Consider the following 21,758-nt stretch of genomic DNA (forward strand, 5'->3'; position numbering starts at 1 on the left):
AACAACTCCAAGCTTTTGTTGTAACCCTAATTAAATTGAGGCACATCGACGCCCCGTGAACTCTGGTATAACCCACAATTTCCCTACACTCATCTTTCTTTCCTATCTATGATTCTATAATTTTGAAACCATCCACTCACAGGTGGCATCTGTAGCGGTTATGGAAGCCGGTAATATTGTGAGATTTCAGCACCCTAGCGAGGCGCAGGCTTGCTAACGCAGACAGCACAAACCCCCGACTGCTTTAGATCTGTCTCACTATGCCTGGCGAGACCACCCTCGCATGTTATAAAGCATGGCTGGTTTTTTTTTTCCTTCCAAAAAAAAAAAAAAAAATCAAGTTCTTTTCAAGACCCATTTAGTTTTTTTCCCCCTCACACTGAAAGCCTGCTGGGAAGATATAAACACAGCTGTTGTCTTGTTTGGTGATGGATAATGTGATGTTTGAATTCAGAAGTGAGCTAGAACACCATGCATGCTGCCAACATTCAATTTAAATTTTTGCTTCCATTAAGATAGAATTCAGGAAGGTTGAATAATATCGTTTGGGCTAAGGTTATTATTTTTAAAGATGGGACGCATTTTAAAATTGTGTTTTTTTATTTTTTATTTCAAAGAACTTGAGTTATGTATACGTCGTATAATTACACAAGGTCACTCAACATTTGCCTTTCATTCAAGCTAACAAATTGATCCTGCTTTTCATTCTGTCCGCAGCTTTACAGCTCCGTCGAGTTTGGACGACGGTGGCAGCTGGTTCATGAAAGGGTTGCGCCGAATCGATTCTACTGGTAGGCACTTTCTTTTGAATACCCAGCATTGATTACTTTGAGGCCCTGCATTTTGTAACACTGTGAATTAAATAGAGGATATGAACATAGATTTCCACTGAGATTTCCTTCCACAGGGCACCGTACTGTTGTTATCTTTTTAGGAAAAATTGCGTTTAAGGTTTGAGTGTTTAAAGATTTAAGCTTTGCCTAAAAAGGTCAAATTGGTCAAAAACCTCTCTGAAAGAGAAACCTTATGTTATGAAGTTCTGTATAGAATCTCGGACCATGAAGCCCAAAACCAGGACTTTGAAGATTGATTTTTCAAGTTTTAAGTGGGTTAAAGCTAAGTCAAGATCCAGTCTAAATAAATAAAAGTGAGGTAGAGTCAAGATCGAGGCCACAAACCATTAAATCCTATTCAAGGCCAAGCTTTATGCTTCATTCCTGCATTGTGCTGATGTTTTCCAGAAGAGGAGCTTACTACTTGTAAAACTTGTGAAAAGAACAGAAAGTCCAAGACCGAGACATTGTTGTGGCACAAATGGCAATAAATTTGAGACAAGTGAATAAAACAAAATTGTGGGACTGGATTTAAGGCTGAACAACCGTAATACCCTTATTACAACCCTTGTGATAACCTTGTTTAACACGTTTATTTAGTCTACGCTTTTGGTGCACTTCAAGTAAAATAAAAAAAAAAATTACATTAAAAACATTAACATAACAAAAAACATTAATCCTAACAACTCAAGTTTATGTTCAAGCTCTGTCCCTGTTTGACCATCTCCATCATAGACTGTGCATATAAATGAACTAAATTCAAGAACTCGTTAAAAAAGAATAAATAGGAACAAGAAGAAGTAATACAATTTTTACATGGTGTAAATTTCAATGGTGTAAAAAAGTCTTTATGGATTCCTAAAGGATCTGATAAATGGACATGTCTGTGTTGAGGAGTCTGATGGCCTGAGGGAAGAAGCTCCTGCTGTGACTCTCAGATTTAGCCATCAGACCATAGAAGCGCTTGTTTGATTACAACAGCCTGAACATGAAGTGAAACAAACTGAAAATCCCTCTAGGGCTGTAGATTAAACCTTAACCATTCACAGTTTTAATAAATGAGTGAGTCATGTTTAAGCACACTCTTAGACAACCATGTTCCTCAAGGACTCTTTGGACAGTTATGGGTTCCGAGCTTAACAAAGAGGTTCTACTTTAAACCCCACTGGTGCCACCCCTCACAGTTTAGATGTAAAATTTATGATTTTTGACTTTCACCCGAAAACTACACTTTTCTGCTTTCTCAGCTTTTCTCAAACACAAATAAAATCCTCAGCTGGAAAAGCCAATTCCCTGAAGCGGAAGGCATACAGGACCTCAGACACTTATTTACACCTGGTAGCTGTTACTTTTCTTTTGGGCACACTTTATCTAGGTGAAGTTTGACCTGCGTGTTCACAAGCCTGGTGAGGAAGTGTGAACTGTGATCTCTCTTTACTTCGCCAAAACTACTGCTACTTATTTACATTACATTAAGGAATTACAACATTTTTTAAGGATCCCTGCTCTGAGCTGAAAGTCTGCACTTCGACCGGCTCTTGATTGCTTAATATCAGATCCATTGTGGTTGTGTATTGAGGCCCAATTTAAAAAATGATGTCATTGTCCAGATACTTATGGACCCGAATGTATAGCATTTGTAATAGATTACACCTTTAGTAAAGTATAATGAAAATAAAAATTGATTATCTATATGCAAAATACATCTTGGCATGCATATAGGGTAAGACAAGCTGTTATATATTATCTCTACTCCAGGGAAATGGATCTTCTTTCCCCCAAACCTCCCCATCCATCTCTTTCTCTTTCTTCATCTGTGCCTTATTTACTTTGGATATCTCATCCAAAGCCACATAATCTTCAACAGTCAAATCCAGCCATTTAGAGACAATTTGGGCCACGATTAGGTTTTGGAATGTGAACACTTTTGTCAAACAGCGACGGGGGGCGATTTCAGACCGTACTGAGCTCCAATATAGAGTGAAGCCACATGAAATCCTTAACAAACTCAGCCCAAGTGTCAGCAGCACCGCTATCGAGGGGAATAGAAACTAAAGAGCATTGATATTGTTTGCTTTGATACGGATCGTGAAATAGACTCGGCAAAGGCATCATTTATATGATATACATAATTTCTTTGTTCAATTTCAGATTTACAAAACGTGTTGTGAACAACGATCTTCTTCGTGCTTGTGTGTGTATGTTTATAAATGTTTTTTAACTGTGTTCAGGTGAAGCTGATTTACATTTAGTGACACATACAAAACTCTTTCAAAATGAAATTCACTGAAATAAAAAAAATAGTATCAATACAAGGTTAAAGATTGCCTGTATGCAGGCTAAAACAACTTGCTGACTGAAACTGGACAGCTAAAGACAAAAAAAGATACCGGTTTCTGTGAGCATGTGCACACGATAGCTTGTTATTGGCTGGGGTTGGATGTTTTTTGCATTCTGAGATGCTTTTCTGCTCAGCACATTTGTAAAGAGTGAATAATTGAGGTACTGTATCTTTCCTGATGGCTCAAACCATCTCTCTCATCAACAAGGTGTTTCCATCCCAGAACTGTCACTCATTCATTTATTTTTCCTCACAATTGTGTAAAAATCTCAAAAGATCAACAGCTCGATTGTGTCAAATTTGATCGTGGCATGTATGTTGGTGGCAGAGATTACAATCTTTCTTCAGTCTGATGTCTGATGAGAACATTAACTGAAGTTCTTACACTATTAACATGTTTGTTTGTTTTTTCTATTGTGCTGCTGCTACATGATCGACTGAAAAGATAAGCATGAATTTACTCGTTCAAGCCGCAGCACTGCCAAACTTTGCCCAAAGCCCTTAACTCCCTCTGCTCCAGTATCTCTGACCCTGTGCTCTGACCCCAACGTCCAAAGTTGGGATATTCAAAGAAAGATTTTCACTGTGCTGTAATGTACGTGACAAAACGAAGGCTTATCTATTCTATGTGTTCTATAAAAGTGGACTTTAATAACTCAGGACAGTTTGATATGACAGCTGAGATTTATATTAATGAGTTTCCTTATGCGTGAATTTACACACACTCAGAACTCTCATAGGAATTTTTTCCCCAAACTAACCTGATTTTCATGAAAAATATATTTCTTATGTAAATGTTCCTGTGACCAATATATCTGTGTATTAACTGTATGATAAATGTGGCCTGTTACTCATTGTTTACTCATAAATATTTTATTTGCCATCTCTTTAGCATTTAAGAATTACATAAGCCGCCTTGTTAGCGGTCTATCCGTCACTTTCCAAATATTAGCTTTTTTCCAGCAAGAGATCAGTTTCAGGATGTGGGTTTTCAGCACCAAAGAACCCAATTTAATCCAAACTCAAATCTCATTCTTCTAAATATTGTTTCAAATATGAGTGAAATGAAGACGGATCGAAAAGTAGAGTTTATCGACAGGTCTTGAATCAGACCCCCCTACCTGTATCTGACTGGGTTAAAAAAGAAAAGAAAAGAAAAGAATGGTAACAGGATGTGGAAATCTTTACAGGTACCAGCAAGATCCGTCTTACATGTTTGCTATGGAAGATGAAGGACAAACTCGGACGTAGTTTCGGGAACACTGTCAACACTGTCCTATAAATACAGACACAGCGGATACCTTTTCTCTTTCAGTGTGCCTTTCTGAAGCACATCCCTCTGATTCTGTTATAGTCCTTTTTTTGAACAATGAAGTAAAAGACTGGAAGGAAAGAAGGAAGAAAATGGAACGTGGTGCCTTTGGACATTTTATTAAAGAAAGAAAATAAAAGGTTTCTGGTTTAATGGTTGCATGGTGTATCCAGTACTTCTGTCAGAATAATGGTTAAGGTTATTGAATGGTGCAAGGCTGTCTAAAGGCTTCTTTCACTGAAACACTGGCTCAAGTGTGATGCCACTTATGCTGGTTATTATCTATTGCACATCTGGGCGGTTTTTCCAAGGTTTATATTTTGTTGAAAGGCTGTTTTTTGTACTGAGTTTTTTCAGTAGTATAACAGCACCGGTTACTTGTTAATTAAAAAAAAGCACATATGAGAAAAAAAGTGCTGAAAGCATTAATATAACCAATTACTATCGATTATGCTAGTGCATTTAACTCTTGTTTATATAGAGCCGGTCGTTAAATGTTGGCGATTAAATAGCGTTAAATACAAAACTTTACATAGTAGATCATTTGCACTTCAGTCATATATGGATTTAATAAAAGTTTCTCTCTCTCTTTCTCTCTCTCTCTCTCTCTCTCTCTCTCTCTCTCTCTATCTATCTCTCTCAAATACATATACACACACACAAACAAACACACACACACATTAGGTCTAAAATGGGTCTGGATAAAGAACCGGGGCTGATTCACCTGGAGACTACCATTTCCGAGACACGTAAGACTGTTTACTTTTAATTCCACTTCATTGACCTGTCAGCTATCATCATCACCATCATTCACTAAGCAAATAAGTTATTCAAGTACAGAGACCACTTAAAACCTCAATATGATCGTTTCTAATGCACAGAAAGAAATCTTCACAGCTTTCTGGCCACTCAGCAACTTCAAGCAATTAAGAGTAATGGCACTTTATAGGCCACGGCCATGTGACATTTACCCGGTGACTCTACATACAGACAGAGAGCTGTGAGGTATTTCTGAGCTACATATTGCTGCTGAATGCTGGGTCACTAGGGATATGGTCGGATGGACTATACATTCAATAGGGCCATCGTGATATCATTTCTATTATTAATCTAGCCAAGCGAGAAAAGCAGGGATGTCCTTAGCAGACAGGTGTGAGGCTTCTTCCCCTAAGCTTTCCATCACTGTAACTGTTTATTGATAAATTTGACATAGAATACGGATTTGAGGAAATGCATGCTGTGATAAGTAATGAAAACAGGGAGAAATAATACACCTCCAGATGCATGGTTATAAAAAAAAATAATGAACAACTGGGGCGGTGCGATATCATTACGACCGTCCCAAAGTATTTCATTCCTCTTAAACCGCAGCAATGTGCCAAATCTAATCATGATTTTTGAAGTAATTACATGTTTTATTTGATTTTTTTCATTTATTGTTACATTTAGTGCTATTTGAATGACATCATTACTTTGCTTTCTACATGCATCAAATGTTCAAATGCATGTGGAAATCAGAAATTTTGGGACCACACAGTCTGAACCTGGCACCAAGACCTCATCAGCAGGTGGTTTAAGTTCTGAAAGTTGTGAGGTTGAGCCTGTGTGGATCTGTCTTATTTGTCCAGATCATCCCACATGATGCTTGATCATTGATCCCAGATTGAGCTCTGGGTAATTTAGAGGCATCTTGATCTCAAAGCATTCCTGAAGAATTTTTTTTTTGCAGTGTAGCAGGGTGCATTATTTGGCTGGAAGAGGCCACTGGCATTAGGCATTACTGTTATTATGGTGCAATTCAGAGAGACTGATACGCCATGGTCGGAAAGGTGGATACACAAGGAAGATCTACAAGACCAGCATTAAATATGACTTAGCAGTTGATCACTAGGATGATGACTTGCATTTTGGATGAATGTTTTCTTATGAGATTAAACAAAAAACGTTTTGTTTGGCCATAGTATTCATAGAGAGTGAGGCTTTTAATCCGAATCCGAATCTCGACTGTGAAACATGTGAGTGGTACTGTAGCATTATGTCATGGGCAGGTGGGAAGGAGTGGACAGAAGAGTAATGTCATCAGGATTATAAAGTATTGGATTAGCCATCACAAGTATTAGGCTAGCCATGCCAAGTATTGGACTAGCCATCCCAAAGTCCTGCCTTAAATGCCATAGAACAGCATGTCTGATCACGTCGGTAAAATAATCAAACTCAGTTAAAATTAGCATTAATTCTAGAGTATTATGAGAAGCTTGTTAGCTTCAGCAAGGGTTTGATTTACGTTAAGCAATTTAAAGGCAATGCCACCAAATTGAATGTAAATATCTGAGGCATTGAAAACCTGTAAAAGTCTAAAGTTAACCTGTGTGTTAGCTTTTATTTAGAAAGAAACTTTTATGGAAATGAAGTAGATACCCAGGAAATGTACCGTATAAGAAAATAAAATGTGTGCATTAAATGCTGTATCTTAACATTTGGCTTCAACTGAAACTACTAATATAAAACTAATCAAAATTCAGTAACTAGTCACTAGTGAATTATTAACATAAACAATCCTTCAAATAAAGTAACCAAAAGTGGAATGTAACACATTTTCCATCTGACTGTAAGTTGAATCACTAAGAATATACATTATGTTATATAAAGTGAAGTAAAGATCTGTTCTTTTTACACACCACCAACTGTGCTGCTCAGAGGGACTATACATGTGCTAATTAGGCCTGAGTCCAGGCTTGTCATTGCACATATTAACAACCTGCTGCCTGAGTGCCATGTCAGATTCAGACTATATAATTAAGCTTTTCAGAAATTATCAAAGAAAAAAAATAGTCTTGTATTATGTGTATTCAGCATCAGTGAACATCGAACATCACTGTTTGAATTAACTTCCTTTTTTATTCATGCGGTGCTCCAATAGATCAGGAAGTAGCACTTTGCCCAGACATCCTTGATAAAAATCTGTGTAGAGTAATGCACAGGAAATAACGAAACATAATCTAAAACATCTTTATACTTATTAAAAATAAAATGTATGTATTCAAGGAGAGCTTGTCCTTAGGTATTATAGATATGACTAGCATTAGAATTGCTCAGAATTGCTTACTAGCTTAAATTTTCAAATATAAACATGAATATGATTTCAGTATTTACTCCATGTTTCTCTCTTTAATCTGAATACATTGTGACTGTACCAAATTAAGCAAAATAAATTTGTCTTGTGGCTAAGCTTGCTACACACCTTAATAACTGCTAGTATGCTAGCTTGTATTTGTCACAGGTGTTATTTCAGTATGTGAATTTTAGTTACGTTATTATTTTCTCAGTGATTTTTTTTTTTTTTTTTAACAGGAGACAAACTTGTCTCAATTTACTGTATCATGCAATAGAATTTTTGTTCATCGCTAACATTAGCTGGGCTAGCGATCTGACTAGGGAAATGCTAGTACACTAGCTCATATTTTATTATTTGTTAGGTACACGAGTGTGAGTTTTAGGGTGTCTGATCTGATACTATATGAACAAATAGTTTGTTAATCCAGTGAAAATTTTCAGTTCAGTTTTATTTGTAAAGCGTATTTAACAAGATACTTTGTCTTAATGTAGCTTTCCGGAAACATAAAGATTAAGAATAAAATTAAAATTAATTTTACATAAAATTTTAATAGATATTTTTTAAATTTAAACATGAGGAGGAAACCTTGAGAGGAACCAGAATCAATATGGAACCCATCCTCATGTGAGTGACCTGAGAGTGTGAATAAATCATTTCCTTTCTGTATCTGTACATACAGTAGTGAGTGAAATTAACTAAGTAATAAACTACTAATAAACAAGGCTCTTTTGAGAAACATATCAATATATGAAAGATTGCATTGCATATTTTACATTATAAAAATCGTATATGATTTTATTCATCTGTTTGCATTTGTTGTAAATTATCCATATTTGTAGATTTTTAATTCCTAGCCAGTGACTGCAGTAATCTTGTTATTTGTGCTACCCTTATTGTTTATAACCTGTATTTGATCTGTATTTGTTCACATTAATGATTTTTTAGATTTATTCCACCAAGTTCTTTATTATTTTAAGAATATTAGCAGCACTCTGTTGGTCTCATTAATCCCTGATTTCCTTTTAAAGTCAGACCGTTATATAATATATTTTTTTTATTACTGTTTCTTTCAGAGGCTCTGTATATCACCTGCAAGCTGCAGAACTGTACGGAGGCCAACAAGGGCAAACCTTTCCCCGGCTACATCGACCCCAATTCTCTGGTGGTGCAGGACGAGTATGTGTTTGTGCAGGTGAGTAATAAACGGAGGTGACATGGTAGGGGAATAGAGCTGTGGCTTACCCCGAAGTGGTGACAGATTCACCAACACTGTTAAAAACACCACAGTGAAAGATGGCATCCATGAGAAAGAGCTAGAATTGGCTTTGTGCAAGTTCACAGAGGCATCCCGCGATCATCTTGTTCTGTATGTTTTTCATCCCTGTCTAACTATAACGCTCATACGGCGTGGGCTAAATTCGGGAAGCGATTCGATGTGACAAAGTGACCAAGCAATTTCAAGCTGATAAATTGTCTCTAGCACCTAACAGCATTTATAGAGGGCTGCTTGTACTCACTGGTAAATTGCCACCTGGTCTAAAAGTAACCTCTTGTACTTGTGTTTGTGTCTGTCTCTATTATCCATAGGTGTCGACAGGCGGTCGGCCAATCTACTACGTGTCATCAAGGCGAGAGCTGTTCACACCGATGAAGCTACCCAAATACACGCTTCCAAAGGTAACATCTAGGCAATATACTGCAAGCGTAAATATATGTAAATTTGTTAGCTTATCTTCGGTGCTTCATCTCCTGATAATAACAGAGTCTCTAATAATCCTCACCATCACACAGATGAAGTCTAGGAACTCCTGAGCTGTTTCTTGCAAAAGTCGTATTATTAATTTTAAATAAAATACGATATGTCACTTTCTTTAATGTAACAATTAAATATGTTAAATTCAATCAGGTTCCACAGTGCATTCAGATGTGTGTGTGTGGGTGTGGGTGTGGGTGTGGGTGTGGGTGTGGGTGTGTGTGTGTGTGTGTGTGTGTGTGTGTGCACAGCTAAACTTGCACGGTCTGTGGTAGATGAAATTCACAAATTGCCAGCGTGTCTTTTCAATGTTATCCGAGACCAACAAGCTCAATTTGAAGCTAATAAGAATATTAGTTCTGTGTCAGAGCTGGGTAAAGAGAATAAGGCCTGACCGTGATTATTAATCTGATTTGGCACAGCGGGGCAGGATCAGCCTGGCTCTCCACATGGCCCCTTCACTCCATGCCACCACATTTATATTCAACTGTGCTTGATTGGAAAAGAAAATCAAATTAAGTCTAAAGGTTTTGCCTTTTTTATATGTAAATATAGCAAATGAATTATTTTAAGTAAATGCATCATATATATACTAATATACTATATAATATATATATAGATCTTAGAACTTCTAAGATGATGTCAAGTCCGTATGAAACACAATATCACAGTGACAAAGAAAAGCTAAATGTGTCTGATTAAACCCATCATATGTGACTGAGGCTGAAATCTGGGAGAAAGCCATAAAAGACAGCAAGAATAAAATACACTAATACTTTTCAGACTGGCAGTAATGCTGTTTTCCTGTGAGTAGATTAGGTCAGAAACATAGATCTACTAGAACTTTATTTGCGGTAAATAAAAGACATTTCAGTTCATGGAAGACATCTTTCCAAACTGTGTATTTAGTAGATAAAGTCCTAAAGCAGAGGTCTTTAATCTTGTCCACAAAGAGCCTGTGTGACTGCAGGTTTGCATGCCAGCCAAGAAGGAGGTATCAGTGATAGTTGATTGGAGCCCAGGTTGAACTGACTAAATACGTGGGACTCTTGTTGGCAGCCACATGGGTTCTTTGTGGTCAAGACTGAAGATCTTTACCCTAAAGACTTCTCCCTGTTTAGAATATATTGAAAAAGTGATTTATATTTGAGTTAGCAAATACCTATAGCCACATTTACTTCGCAGGACTTGCACGTGATCAGCACGGATGAAAACCGTGTGGTGGCAGCGGTTCAGGAGTGGAATCAGAACGACACTTATAACCTGTACGTCTCAGAGGCCGGAGGAGTGTATTACACACTCGCTTTGGAGAATGTTATGAGCAGCATGGGACCTGAGGGCAATGTTATGATCGAGCTATATGAGGTATTCCATTTGTACTTATCCGAAACTAAAACTAACTCATCTGTTATGACCAGCAGCCAAACTAAAGTGGAGATGAATCCTTATTCACTGAGGTGATATTTTTTTTTACTATTAAACTTAATGCTCTGAATGCTAAGTGTTAATGTGAATAGTGTTACATAGACCCGAGTCAAACGTCTGTCCTAGCTCACTGAAGTTAATGTAAAACACATAATCTACTCAGCTTAGATCGTGTTAATCTAAACACAGGTTCTCCATGTAGTAGATAGACTAACACGAATCTCAGTCTTACTTTATCTCGCTGGAATATAATTACCCACTTGATGATAGCTTTCGCCCTGTAAACCCGGCCTGGAGAGAGGAATCCAGTGCTGTGATTGAGGTCGCCACCCATCACCATTAGCATATGCTAAAAATTGCTGCCATCGGCCAGATTAAAGTCCTCACTTATTGAAAGTGGTGTGACTTCCTGTTCTGCCTCGTCCTCGTTTTTGTAGGTAGCAGGAATTAAAGGGATGTTTCTGGCCAACAAGAAATTAGATGACCAAGTAAAGACATACATCACGTACAATAAAGGAAGAGACTGGAGACTGCTGCAGGCGCCCTCTACTGATCTACGAGGGAACAGCATCCACTGCATTTTGGTGAGACAGAATGAGAAAAAAGGGGGGGGTGTGTGTGTGTGTGTGTGTGTGTGTGTGTGTGTGTGTGTGTGTGTGTGTGTGTGTGTGGGAGGATGTAAGTTATGATGGAAGGTGGGTGACAAAGCAAAACAGCGAGAGAGAGTGAGTGATAATGAGACTGAGAGCTCCTGTTAAATGCCGCCTGTCTAATGTAGTCAGAGTTAAGCATCAAAAAGAGCAACACTCATCACCCTCACTCATCAAAGTCCAATGGCACGGCATCAACCTTCCACTAAAAGGTCAGGTGACATAAAGTATTGAGCTGCTTGTATTCTCGAAGGAGTTCAGCAGCACTGCTTCTTTCACGACTCATTATTGCACAAATTGAATTATGTACATGTGAATGTAAAGGAAGAAAAATTGATTTGATTGTAATCAAACTCTACAGAAAAAGCAGAATGAGCTTAAGAGAAACTACGAGAAAATTTGGTTTATGAAAACAATCCAGAGTGTTTTCTTTAAGTCTTTATAGAGGTTAAGAGTTATGACCAACGACCTCTAGTCAAATGCTAGTCATTAGCATCCACTGCCATGGATTTGGTCATTTCCTCCATTTAGTCATCTTTTTTTTTTCATTTGCATCATGGAGTTTAGTTAAATACAAAAAAAGCAAGTTTGAGAATGTACAGATAATTGAAACAATACAAACTGTATATCAATACAAAGAAAACCAAAAGTTTTGTCACCAAAACTTTAATACATCCTAGGAGGAAATATTAGTTCGGTTTGGCCTATGAAACATTTCCAAACAACTCTACTATTTGATTGACAAATGATGCTTTCTGTTTTTATTATTTTGTCTTTGATGTAGTTAAAGACATCTTCAGCAACCCGAGACACATCAGCACTCGTCTACTTCACTCGGATGCCTGATGCAAAAAAATAATTACCCTTTGATAAATTTTACTAATTAATGGTCTCACATCCAGCCTTGCTTTCAGCTCCATTATAGAGTTATTTGTCAGAAAATGTCAAAGTTTTAATAAACCCCCAAACTGCCAGTGCAACATGTGGTTACCATTGGCATTTGCAGACGTGTAATGAGAATTGCGCCATTAAAGGTTATTCCAATCAAAATTAATGTTGGGATGCAACCAGTGGGAGTGCGTGCTGCTGTGGGATTTGAAATTAGGGCCTTCTGGCTATAGAATGACAGCTTAGTTGAAGCTACTTAAAGAGAATTTATATTGATTATCACCACAGTTAATGACATAAATTAATGTTTGTGTGTGTGTGTGTGTGTGTGTGTGTGTGTGTGTGTGTGTGTGTGTGTGTGTGTGTGTGTGTGTGTGTGTGTGTGTGTTGATCGTAGCCGTACTGTTCCCTACATCTGCAACTCCACGTGTCGGCCAACCCTTATACGTCTGGAAATATCGCCAGCAAAGATTCAGCACCGGGAATCATAGTGGCATCAGGTAAGTGCATTTCCTCTGGCGATATCCAAAGTTCAGAATAGTAATAAAACTTCAAAGAATAAAATCCTGTGGGGAAAACTAGACCTACTGTAGCACTGCTGGAATACACGCCTGTCATACAATATCGAGTCATATAATCATTTTATAATCCCGGCACGTTTCTTTTGAAATCCGAGTAAATTTTCTGTCATTAAATGTACCTTCCAAAAAAAAAAAAAAAAGACCAGAGTAGTCTTATAGGATTCAGGAAGAAAACAATCTTGGGTGAGTCAGCTGTGTTCTTACCGTCTGGCAACACTATAAATTCTACCATCGATTATATTTTTTACACTGTTATTTGACTCTGGTTAGTGAGGACAAATGAGTAAAGCATTAGAATATACAGTATACAGTACATACATTACTAAATACACATTTTTTACATGCTACAGTAGGTAGAAAATAAGTGAAGTAGTGATGCTCAATCAGTAATGCAGTACATACTGTGTAATGCTTCAGATTCTGTGTAAGAACTTCAGTCTTCACCTCAAACATCAATGAGGAACAATGTACCATGAACAATGTCACCTCGAACAATGTACCATGGCTGATTTGAGTGCTTTAGATCTTTCCTGCTTTCGTCTGAGTTTTTCAGGCACACCAGTCTACGGATTTTACTCAGAATAGGGTGGAAAACTAGTGAGCAGTAGATAAGCAGGACATCACAGTGTAGCCAGAAGAGTTTGAGTTGACAGGAAGATTACAGTTAACTCGAGTAACCAATTTTTACAGCTGTATTGAGTCAAAAAGCATCTCAAAACATGCCAAACATTGCGACAATATCCAAAGACCACGTAGGTTTGATACGTCCAGCGCTGTGTCTGGGTTTGTTACAGGGTTTCCATTCCTGCTTAAAAAAGGGGGGAAGTTGTGGCCTAATATTGTGAGTTCGAGTCTCGGGCCGGCCACGACTAAGGTGCCCTTGAGCAAGGCGCCAAACCCCCCCAACTGCTCCCCGGGTGCCGCAGCATTAATGGCTGCCCACTGCTCCGGGTGTGTGTTCAAGGTGTGTGTGTGTGTGTGTGTGTGTGTGTGTGTGTGTGTGTATACACTGGTGTGTGTGTGCACTTTGGATGGGTCAAATGCAGAGAACGAATTCTGAGCATGGGTCACCGTACTTAGCCGTATGTCACGTCACTTTAAATTCCCAACTACTCTAATTTCCTTTACCTTCTTGCTGTCTACCGTCACATGATCTCTAAAATGGTCTGTTTGGGCTTTATTTTCTATCTTTAAAAATCCTTTTTAAAAGCAGGTTGAATTCATTAAATAAACTGAAAACGGATGATGTCAAAAAAATAAATAAAACGTTCACTGGTTTTTACTGGCTTTGTTGTGAAAAACCAGAAGTGATCTAATCAAACGTTGCTTTGTTTAATGCAAGTGTTGAGTGTTGTAGTCGATGCACAATTTGAGATCCAGCTAATCAATATCTCCAGTTAGACAGGCAGATCTCCAGAAACAGGCTGCTCACGACCCCCGACATCAGTCACATCGAAGCAATTCTGATACAACAATTCACAGCAGAGAAAACATTGCTAATAAGCAAATCCTACTGTAGCAGGCGGAGAGGGGGAAAAATTAACACAGAATTTCTAGTGCTCATTAGTGAACAATAGAGACAGTAGTATAAGTAGTATCTACTCTGTTTATTTTTAATGATCAAACAGAGCGGCACAATCCCACCCTGCATACTTATTATTTTTTTTTTTACTACTCTACTTCTAAAATCTCCGCATACACACTGCTTATTGTGAAAATGTCTAAAAGTATTAGAACACAAATTATATTTTTGGATTGAACAACCTACTGTTTTATCCTGTCGCTTAGAGACACCGCATGTCAGTAATGCACTAATACACCACAATCGATTATTAGAAAATAAAATAATATTTACAACGTATATACGTAAAAAGGAAAGAAAAAGAGACGAGTCAAATAAAAAAGGAAGAGTAGTGACAAGTAGAATAAAAGAGATAAGGAGAAAAGAAGAGACGAGAAGAGAATTAAAAAAACAAAAACAAACAAACAAAAAAAAAAAAACAGATGATGCCAGATAAAAAGAGGAGCACACAGGAGCCTAGGTAAAAGAAGCAAAGATGGACACTAAAGATTAAAAGTGGAATAAAACAAAAGAAATTTCTTTTGGGAATAAATTGTAAGTTGTTGTCAGGACACTGAATCTTATTCTCAACCTTCCAGATCCAGTTAATCGATGTCTTCAGAGCATCAGAACACCAGTATCGAGTGTTACAGTGGCTTTTAGAGAGGCAGATCTCTAGAATCAGATCCATTCATCCTCTGTCACAGTCAGCACAAATAAATGAAATGCATAGAGAAGATTAGTAGCAGAACAGCCTTAGCTTTTTAGTATTACATTGCATTAAGTACTTTGTACTTAACGACCTTCTTTGTACTTACGTTCTTTTCCTGATGAACACCTAAACATAGCTCCAGAGATCCAGTTCCTTATCTTCTCGTAAATTACTGTCTGGGTTTTGCTTCAACTCGACATCCGGTGACGGATCCTTTCAACTTTTCATGTTTTGTCCGGTTTCAAGTTTCGCGATAGTGAAGAAAGTGTTTAGAATGAAATCGCCATGATGTAGCTGTTCCTGCAACTGGTTACTATAGTGATATTGTTTATCACTGAATTGGTTGGAGCAACTAGCATTCAAAATTTTCGGAATATATGCACACACAATCTGTCAACAGAGTCATATAATTAGTCCAAAAAAAATGCTGTAAAAATGCATACTTAATGTGCATACTAGTTTTTTAATATGCATACTTAAACGTGTCGTATGCATACCGTTAAAAATGTAGATTACTTTTTTTTTTTTTTATTCAACAGTAGATGTTTACTCCTGTCACTGTTACTTACAGAGTTACAGAAAATTGTACAAAAATTAAAAGCTTCAGTATCTTAAGGCTGTAACCTGATTGGTTATCCACACTTCTCTGTATACACACCATTCAAGATTGACACAGTGAGCTGTCAGGAGACGAGACAAGATGAGGCTAATAAAATGTGGACTGATGAAGCGAGGAGAGGAAGAGAGATGAAAGAAGACAAAGAAAATGGGGAGGTGAAGGGTAAAATAGATGCAGATAAAGAGATGAAAGGAGGTGAGATCATATTAAAAAGTTAATAGAATATGGGGGAACATTGGGAATGAGAAGAGAAGTGACGTGAAGGAGAGGATGGAGCATTCTTTTGCTTTCTTTATTCCTCTCATTGTTATCCCACCCAAACTCCATTGAACCTCTTTTTCCGACAAGAAATAAGGTGTGGATTCTGAACCCTTCTCAGAGAACCTACAGTACACACTCCGACATTCACTTTCTCTCTCACTGCACCAGAACAGACATCGTAAACCTGTGTTAAGAACAGGAATCCAGAGCAAGACTGATGGATCACTCAAGTGTGCTACAGGTTTATTTTAGTGCTATAAGAGTATTAAAGTAAACCTGGAGGGAGAAATTGTTGTCTAGTAAACACAACGTATCGTTTGGATTGTTTATTGTAACCACTCAACAAATTTGGACAGTTCATGGACTCAACGTTTGCTGCTTTGTGTCAGAAGTGTCACGCATGTCTTATAAGTTAGCCCACATTGTGGGATCTATTGTAATGGAAAAAAAGTTGTTTGGGTGGGTCTGACCTTCTGTGTGTGTGACTAGAAGTTTTCAAAGTTGCGTCATTGTCTTACTTACTGTACTACGCGTTTAGTGTCATTTGCTATTGACTGGGAAATGGCTTAAACTTTACCATTTTAAAAGAACCATTTGTGTTCCATTTGACAGAATACTACATTTCTAAAATTCATTGACTAGAAGGCACAAAGTGCATAGTGTAATTGTGTAGTGTGTAGTACTTCATTTGGTGATGCAGAAACAATAAGAATTCAGTTTATGGTCGTTGACATTTAGATAATCACCTGGTCTTCCAGGGTTGGGGGGTTCGAATCCCACCTCCACCCTATGTTCAAAGAGATTGAATGTTCTATCTGTGCTTCAGCGGTTTCCTCCAGGTACTCCGGTTTCCTTGCTCAGTCCACAGACTTGTGCCACAAGTTCCCTGGGACCTGTGTAGCATACAGTAGGCTGTGCAGAAAATGAATGAAGAAATGAGTATCTTGTTCATAAGATCGTCTATGTGGATAAATTATGGACAGATAGATGAAAAGCCAATCATCAGCTGACATGGTGTTAAGAATGGGTATGTGTGTGTGTGTGTGTGTGTGTGTGTGTGTGTGTGTGTGTGTGTGTGTGTGTGTGTGTGTGTGTGTGTGTGTGTGTTCTATACAATTGCATATTTATAGAGGTATACCTTAAGGAAGAAAGGATCATGTTAAGACAAAAAATAACAATCAAAAATAAAAAGCAGCATGATTTACTGTATGCTAGTCAACCAGCAAGCGAATCCTATCTACTGAGTGTGTATCTGACACTACAGCACTACTCTACAGACTGTTTTGGCTATTCTGAATGTTAAGGTCTACACATTAAAAGCCTTTCCTACTTCCATTGCAAGCTTTTATGATGCTGCTATTGTTCATATTTAGTCCATGGAGAAACCATTTCAGAATATGGCCTATAAACAAGATTAGCGTTAGTGCAAACAAATAGAGACGCTAAGTGCTGCTCTTGAGACAAGTGAGGGCAAGAGTGTTTTAAATCTCGTCTTTCGTCATCTTCCGTTTTTCTCATTCAGCCTTCTTTTCTAACCACAATTCATTCTAGAAGATTGCATGCACTTTTTTTTTAATATGACCATCAGTGCTGTGCATCTTTGACTATATTCAAATACTATATTCATCTGGCATATGAACACAGATGGAGTATAAATGTCTCCTTGACTTTCTAGATAGGGAAATCCCCAGAGGGAAGTATATTAGATGTTCCTCAGCGCAGTGAATTTGAGGTGATTGATTTGACTGTCCTGAGGTCCCTCATCATTGGAATGGCAGATGTAACTTATTTAAGGGTTCACATAATGTTCTGTGATGGCATAAAACTCTCGCTGAACTTGGCAATATAGAAACAATGGCCCTTATTCATCAAAGATGTGCAGAAACGAGTGCAGATCCGGGCAGATGCAATGATGCATCTGATTCATGAAACTGTCATGCGACGTCCAAACGAGCAGCGATCTGAGTACAAATGATGAATCGGCTTCAGCTGCATTTACTCGAGCCTCCACCCATTAGTCCATCATTTGCGTCATATGCATACGACATATTTCAGTTTACACTAAAGTGAGTGTAATTTACACAAAACACACCCTCATTTATGCAGGAGGTGTGATAGTGAGCCAATACAAGAAAAGGTTTTAAGTATTCTGCAGGCTATTAAAGATACATAGAGATCTGAAAAATCGTCTTCTTGTATTAACTTGTTTCCTCTTTGCTTATTTTACAATGTAATAAAACTGTAATCCGGCAATTTTAAACCTCTGCTAGTTGTTGTGCACTCTAGGTCTTATACCTAGGGGATTATTTGTTTTAGAGCTTAAATGGGTCAGACACCATGAATATGAATTGCCTCATATTTAATGAAAGCTTTAGTATGAATATAGTTGAGCCTGTGTTTAATCTACCTGGAAAAGTTTCACCTCATCTCTATCATTTGTGTCTGACATTTGTTCTGTATATCTGATTACTAGACATGACATTATAGCAACATATTTCTCTGGACTAAGGGTTGCAAAAGGTTACTTAACATTTTCAGACTTATTATAAGGTCTAAAATCCAGTCTAATGTCAGTTGGTGAATTGAATTGACTTTTTTTTTCTTTTTAATTTATTAAGCTTGTTCTTAAAACACTTCTTCTTGGAGCAATAGACTAATATTTGGATTCTTAATACCAAATTCATAATACAGCTACAAAATTGAATACCATCTACTACTGCATTTTCTAATAATACATATACTAGCCCTAATACTACAACACCTATTACGATTCAATTCAATTAAATTTCATTGTATGGACATTTTCTCAAAGCAGCTTTATAGAAGTACTTTAAATGACTATTTATCCCTAACATATATCCCTTGCACCTTATAGTATTTTACTCACTCTCACTCACTCATTTTCTACTGCTTATCCGATATAGTATTTTATATATAATATATTTACATATATTTACACATATACATATATAAGTACATACTGCATATAATGTAGTGCCACTGTAAGGATGCCCAACACTGTGTGTACTGACACATATGAGCATATTGAGTATATATATGTTTGTTAATTGTACATATTGTACCCACATTGTACCGGATATATATATATATATATATATATATATATATATATATATATATATATATATATATATATATATATATATATATATGTGAGCATACTGCACATTTCACCTGTGGATTTCATTGTTTGTTAATTGTACATATTGTACACACATATTGCACTGACTATATGTACTGTATGAGCAAATTGCACATTTTCACTTGTCAACTCATTATCTATATCTTTATCTGTATATCTGTACAACTGTTCTGCAATTCCTGGAGTTTGCTCCTAAGAATTTCACTCACCAAAGCACATGTGCAGTGGTGATGTGACAATAAAAGTGACTTGACTTAATGAGCAAGGAAGAAACCTTGAGAGGAAACAGAATCAGAAGGGAACCTCATCTTCATTTGGGTGACACTGGACAGTAAATAATATGTAAATATGTATCTACACATATATATGTGTATATATGTATATAAATAATATCTATTCTACGACGGTACTGTACTGTATGTAGTCAAGTGGAATTGTGCAACCAAGAGGAACTAACAGGTCAGTGTGATTACATCTATTAGTCCTACTGCTGCTATTAACCATTTGATTTTAATACCCTTGTACGTATTTGTGCAAGCAATAGATATAAAGATTAAATATTAATATATGGCACTAAACAGAATTACGTAGTAAATAACTGTACTGTTTCTAAATAGTACGACTGGACCGGGGTCAATACAACCACAGTGGCGTCTTTTATTCCATCGTTCTTGTATCATGCTGTTCAATACTAATAATAAATCACAGAAAGTGAATTCATCTTTCAACAACTGTCATTAGATAGACATTATAAGTGATTTTTTTCCCCCAGTAAAGGAAAATTGTGTTGGAATTATGACCAGTGGTGATCACACGTACATAAAAGGAAAAAAAATTAAAAACCTGCTGTAGTGTTGAGTGCTGAGCAAAGGAAGAAGTGAAGAACCGTCACCACCAACCACCAACTTTGCTCTAACTTTAATAAGCATACCGATTTTCTGGTTTGCTCATCTATATTGTATTCAAAAGTTTAACTAATCTATGCATAACACACATGTAGTGGATTAGTAACAAAGAATATCCTTAGACCAGCATGAGCCGTGAAATGTCTGAAGTTTTGTTTTTATTTTTTGAAATACACAATGCACAGTCTTGTTTGACTTTATTTCACCCAAACAGCTTTTCTTGGCATAACCCTAATTAGTGGTTATCAAGACGAACTAGTAAAACAATTATGAAGCGAGGAGGAAGTGTTCCTCAGGACGATAACTGTTCTCCAAGTCATTAAAGCTTCTGTCTTTGAAAAGCTGTTACCGTGCCTACTATGCATGTGTGTAGTTCTTCAAAATAAAGACAAACAAACATAAGGAAATGTTTTAATTAACCGCTAGTGTCAATTAATTACGTTGTATAAAATGTGCATTAATAAAAACATGTATTTTTGGATCTAATAGAAGGAAAGCTGTTTTTAAAAAGGAAAGAAAAATACATTTGGACCTCATCGACCCCAACCATCTGCACAGAAAATCCCACACTCATGATGTTAAATGTATTATACCTAATGTCTAAAGAAGCACAGTATTGTCTGTAGATTTAATCTCATATCTATTCAGTTAATTCATAACTTCCTTTGCAACAATCTTAATATTCTGTACACAATGTAATGTTTTTTTCCCCCCATGTGTCTCCATATAGGTTCCATAGGTGCAGAGCTGAATAGTAATAACGTTAGCATATTTATCACATCTGACGCTGGAAACACATGGAGGCAGGTGAGCGTGCCAAAGAGTTCAGGGGATGTAATTTCAATATTGATGCCATCTTCAAGTCTATAAATCTACCTGCTTTGTACAAGAGTTGATAATCAAACTACACCTCCTGAGCAAATTGGATTCAGCGGCATGCCCGCAGGTGGCCCTCACTCACATGATGACACTCTTTAAATCTGTGGGGGATGCCATCTAATTAAAAATGGTGTGCAAAAATAATTACAAGAAAATTTGATCTGGCAAAAGTTAAAGCAGTGTGTGTGTGTGTGTGTAGAGCAAGTTTTCCTCCCCTCCCATCAGACATCCATCAGATACAGTGTCAGGAAGAATTATAATCTCTCTGATTTATGATTTAACGTTGTTTTAAGTACAACGGATGCTATCTGGGTTTTTATTTAATCAGGCTGAGAGTCCTTCTCAGGACAAAAATCTGAAATCGCATCATAACTCATCTGATTTGATCTCTCTCCTAAGCACAAGACAAATTAAACAAGCTGATGAGACATTGTGACTAGGAAGGACGTGAAAGACGAAACACTTTATATTGTCAGACCTGCCAGATTTTACTCAATTGGAACAGGAGCTCCGTATTTCAATTTCCGAATACACCGCTGCAGGTTATCACACAAAAATACACCAAAAGTGCCCTTTTTGTAAAAACAGTATGTGAGCCAACCGACAGATGAACCTGACATGATTGACAGTGGAATAGGTGGTTTAAATAGTAACGGACACCTCTTGAAGTCCCGCCCCTTGCCCCATCTCATATTTCTTATAACTTCTAACCCAAACCTTTTTTTAATATCTAATTTATTTATAGCACAATAAATTATTT

General features: G+C 37.2%; 1 protein-coding gene across 2 annotated transcripts in view; it reads left to right on the forward strand.

Annotated features, from left to right (window-relative positions):
* Nucleotides 1–21,758, forward strand: part of LOC113649062 (VPS10 domain-containing receptor SorCS1) — a 212,479-nt gene that overhangs the window by 160,673 nt on the left and 30,048 nt on the right. For both annotated transcript variants that reach the window (XR_003442055.2, XM_027156667.2), the window contains exons 5-12: nt 718–791; nt 5,171–5,235; nt 8,675–8,793; nt 9,189–9,278; nt 10,540–10,719; nt 11,217–11,363; nt 12,715–12,817; nt 20,850–20,926. Coding sequence is in view for 1 of the 2 variants with exons in the window: in XM_027156667.2 (XP_027012468.2) it covers nt 718–791; nt 5,171–5,235; nt 8,675–8,793; nt 9,189–9,278; nt 10,540–10,719; nt 11,217–11,363; nt 12,715–12,817; nt 20,850–20,926 (855 nt within the window). In the remaining variant the exon portion in view is untranslated. The remainder of the gene's footprint in view (nt 1–717; nt 792–5,170; nt 5,236–8,674; nt 8,794–9,188; nt 9,279–10,539; nt 10,720–11,216; nt 11,364–12,714; nt 12,818–20,849; nt 20,927–21,758) is intronic.

The sequence above is a fragment of the Tachysurus fulvidraco genome, chromosome 18 (assembly GCF_022655615.1).
Source record: "Tachysurus fulvidraco isolate hzauxx_2018 chromosome 18, HZAU_PFXX_2.0, whole genome shotgun sequence".
NCBI lineage: Eukaryota > Metazoa > Chordata > Actinopteri > Siluriformes > Bagridae > Tachysurus > Tachysurus fulvidraco.